The 1,765-nt window shown below is 44.2% G+C and overlaps 1 protein-coding gene across 1 annotated transcript; it reads left to right on the forward strand.

The window, feature by feature from the left end:
- The first annotated feature begins 215 nt into the window (after positions 1-215).
- On the forward strand, positions 216-575 carry LOC137959431 (uncharacterized). Its single transcript, XM_068806811.1, has one exon. The coding sequence runs from the start codon at positions 216-218 to the stop codon at positions 573-575; it is 360 nt and encodes a 119-aa protein (XP_068662912.1).
- Positions 576-1,765: the final 1,190 nt, after the last annotated feature.

The following is a 1,765-nucleotide window of genomic DNA, read 5'->3' on the forward strand; positions in this document are numbered from 1 at the left end:
GGTGCCCTGTGGGGGACAGTCCCAAGAAATGGGTTCACTACATTAGCTTGGCTAAGTACTGCTAGAACACCTCATAGCACACAACCTTACAGGAGACCCCCTTGAAAATTCTCTATGGCCGAGACCCCCCCCCCGTCTACTCTCCTACTCCATAGGGTCCACTCGTGTGGTCATAGTTGATCATGCCATGCACAACAGAGATCAGTTGCTAGAAAATGGCCTCGCTTTGGCTCTGGCAAGCTCAAGCCCGTATGAAGCTTCAGTATGATCAACACCACCGAGATGTGCAGTATCACCCCGACGATTTTGTTTGGCTCCGCCTCAAGGCATATCGCCAGCAGTCCATTACTGGGACACGCCACAAGCTATCCCCCAAGTACTTTGGGCCATACAAAATTGTGCGGCGAGTGGGACAAGTTGCATATCATCTCCAACTGCCACCGGAATCTCAAATCCATGATGTTTTCCATGTTTCACTGCTCAAGCCTCTCAAGGGACCAGCACCTCAGGCCATCCCTGCTCTGCCACCGGTTGAAGACAGTAAGGTCTCTATCACTCCGATCAAAATTCTATAGTCTAGGCAGCTCTAGGATAGCACCCAGATTTTGGTTGAATGGTCACATACTGATCCCACCGAGGCCACGTGGGAAGACTTACAGGTGTTTCAGCGCGTGTACCCTTCATTTGAGCTTGAGGACAAGCTCTCTTTCAAAGGGGGGAGTGATGTTATAGACTCGATAACCGAACGAGTCATCCAAAGGCGTCGCAATTTAAGTGTTTTATGGATGTGTTTTGTATTGGAATTAATTCAGCATTCTCAACAACTATTTCAGCAGCTCAGCAGATTCAGCATGCTGAGCGTGTAAGCCATGATGGCTATTTTTTTAATCCTGATTGATGGAGCAACTTAGCTCAATATGTATGTTTCAGCTTTAGGCATGTAAGCCATATAAAGGCAGCTTATGGAAGCCATATAATGGCAACGTGTGTAATTATTTTGGCTCCTCTTTGAACAGCTTAAGAAGGGGCAAATGGAAATGAAAGGGTATCGAACATTTTAACCCAGAAATAGAACACGAATAGGGCAGGTTCCCCTCTTGACGAACCAGTTTGCTATCTCCCTTCATGAGCAGTAGGTTATGGTCTCCCTCAGAGCCGGGTTACCCTTCCTTCCTTCCATCCCTTCCAAGCTCTTCCCTTTTCTCCTTTCTATCACACATTTCACCCAGATTTTGCCATCATAGGCAAACCTGGATGATTATAGCACACTGGTGCTGAACCTGTACTAGACACAGAGCCTCCTTAACATCGGATTACAATCTCCATGGTCTGAGACCATAACACCTACTGATTTCTATGTTTGATATGGAAAATGGTGACCAAACTGCTCCTATTTTGTTAGGAAGACCATTCTTAAAGGCAACCAAGATTACGATAGATGTTCATAGTGACGCACTTACCATGGAATTTGATGGTGAAATTTTTAAGTTTAACATTTATGATGCCATGAAATATCCCGGTGATGATAATCCTGTTTATTCTATTGATGTGATTGATTTTTTCACACAGTAAGTTTTTGAACTTGATGGAAAAGATGAATTGGAAGTTGCCATTAGTAAGCATCTTGAGAAAGAGAATGAGGAGTTACCCTTGGGTTGTGATTTATAGGAAACTGTTGCAGCGTTGAATGATATTTCATAGTTACAGTAGTCAAGTAATGTTCTTTATATTGCTTTACCAGTTTCTAACGAGAGGGCTTTACCCT

The sequence above is a fragment of the Aristolochia californica genome, unplaced genomic scaffold (assembly GCF_029961685.1).
Source record: "Aristolochia californica isolate CCGP_79_NKW_82.1479 unplaced genomic scaffold, dmAriCali1.0.hap1 SCAF_3, whole genome shotgun sequence".
NCBI classification, from domain to species: Eukaryota; Viridiplantae; Streptophyta; class Magnoliopsida; order Piperales; family Aristolochiaceae; genus Aristolochia; species Aristolochia californica.

Bases quoted from the DNA above. Each gene is read 5' to 3' on its own strand.
- LOC137959431 (XM_068806811.1), top strand. From the start codon at position 216: ATGGCCTCGCTTTGGCTCTGGCAAGCTCAAGCCCGTATGAAGCTTCAG.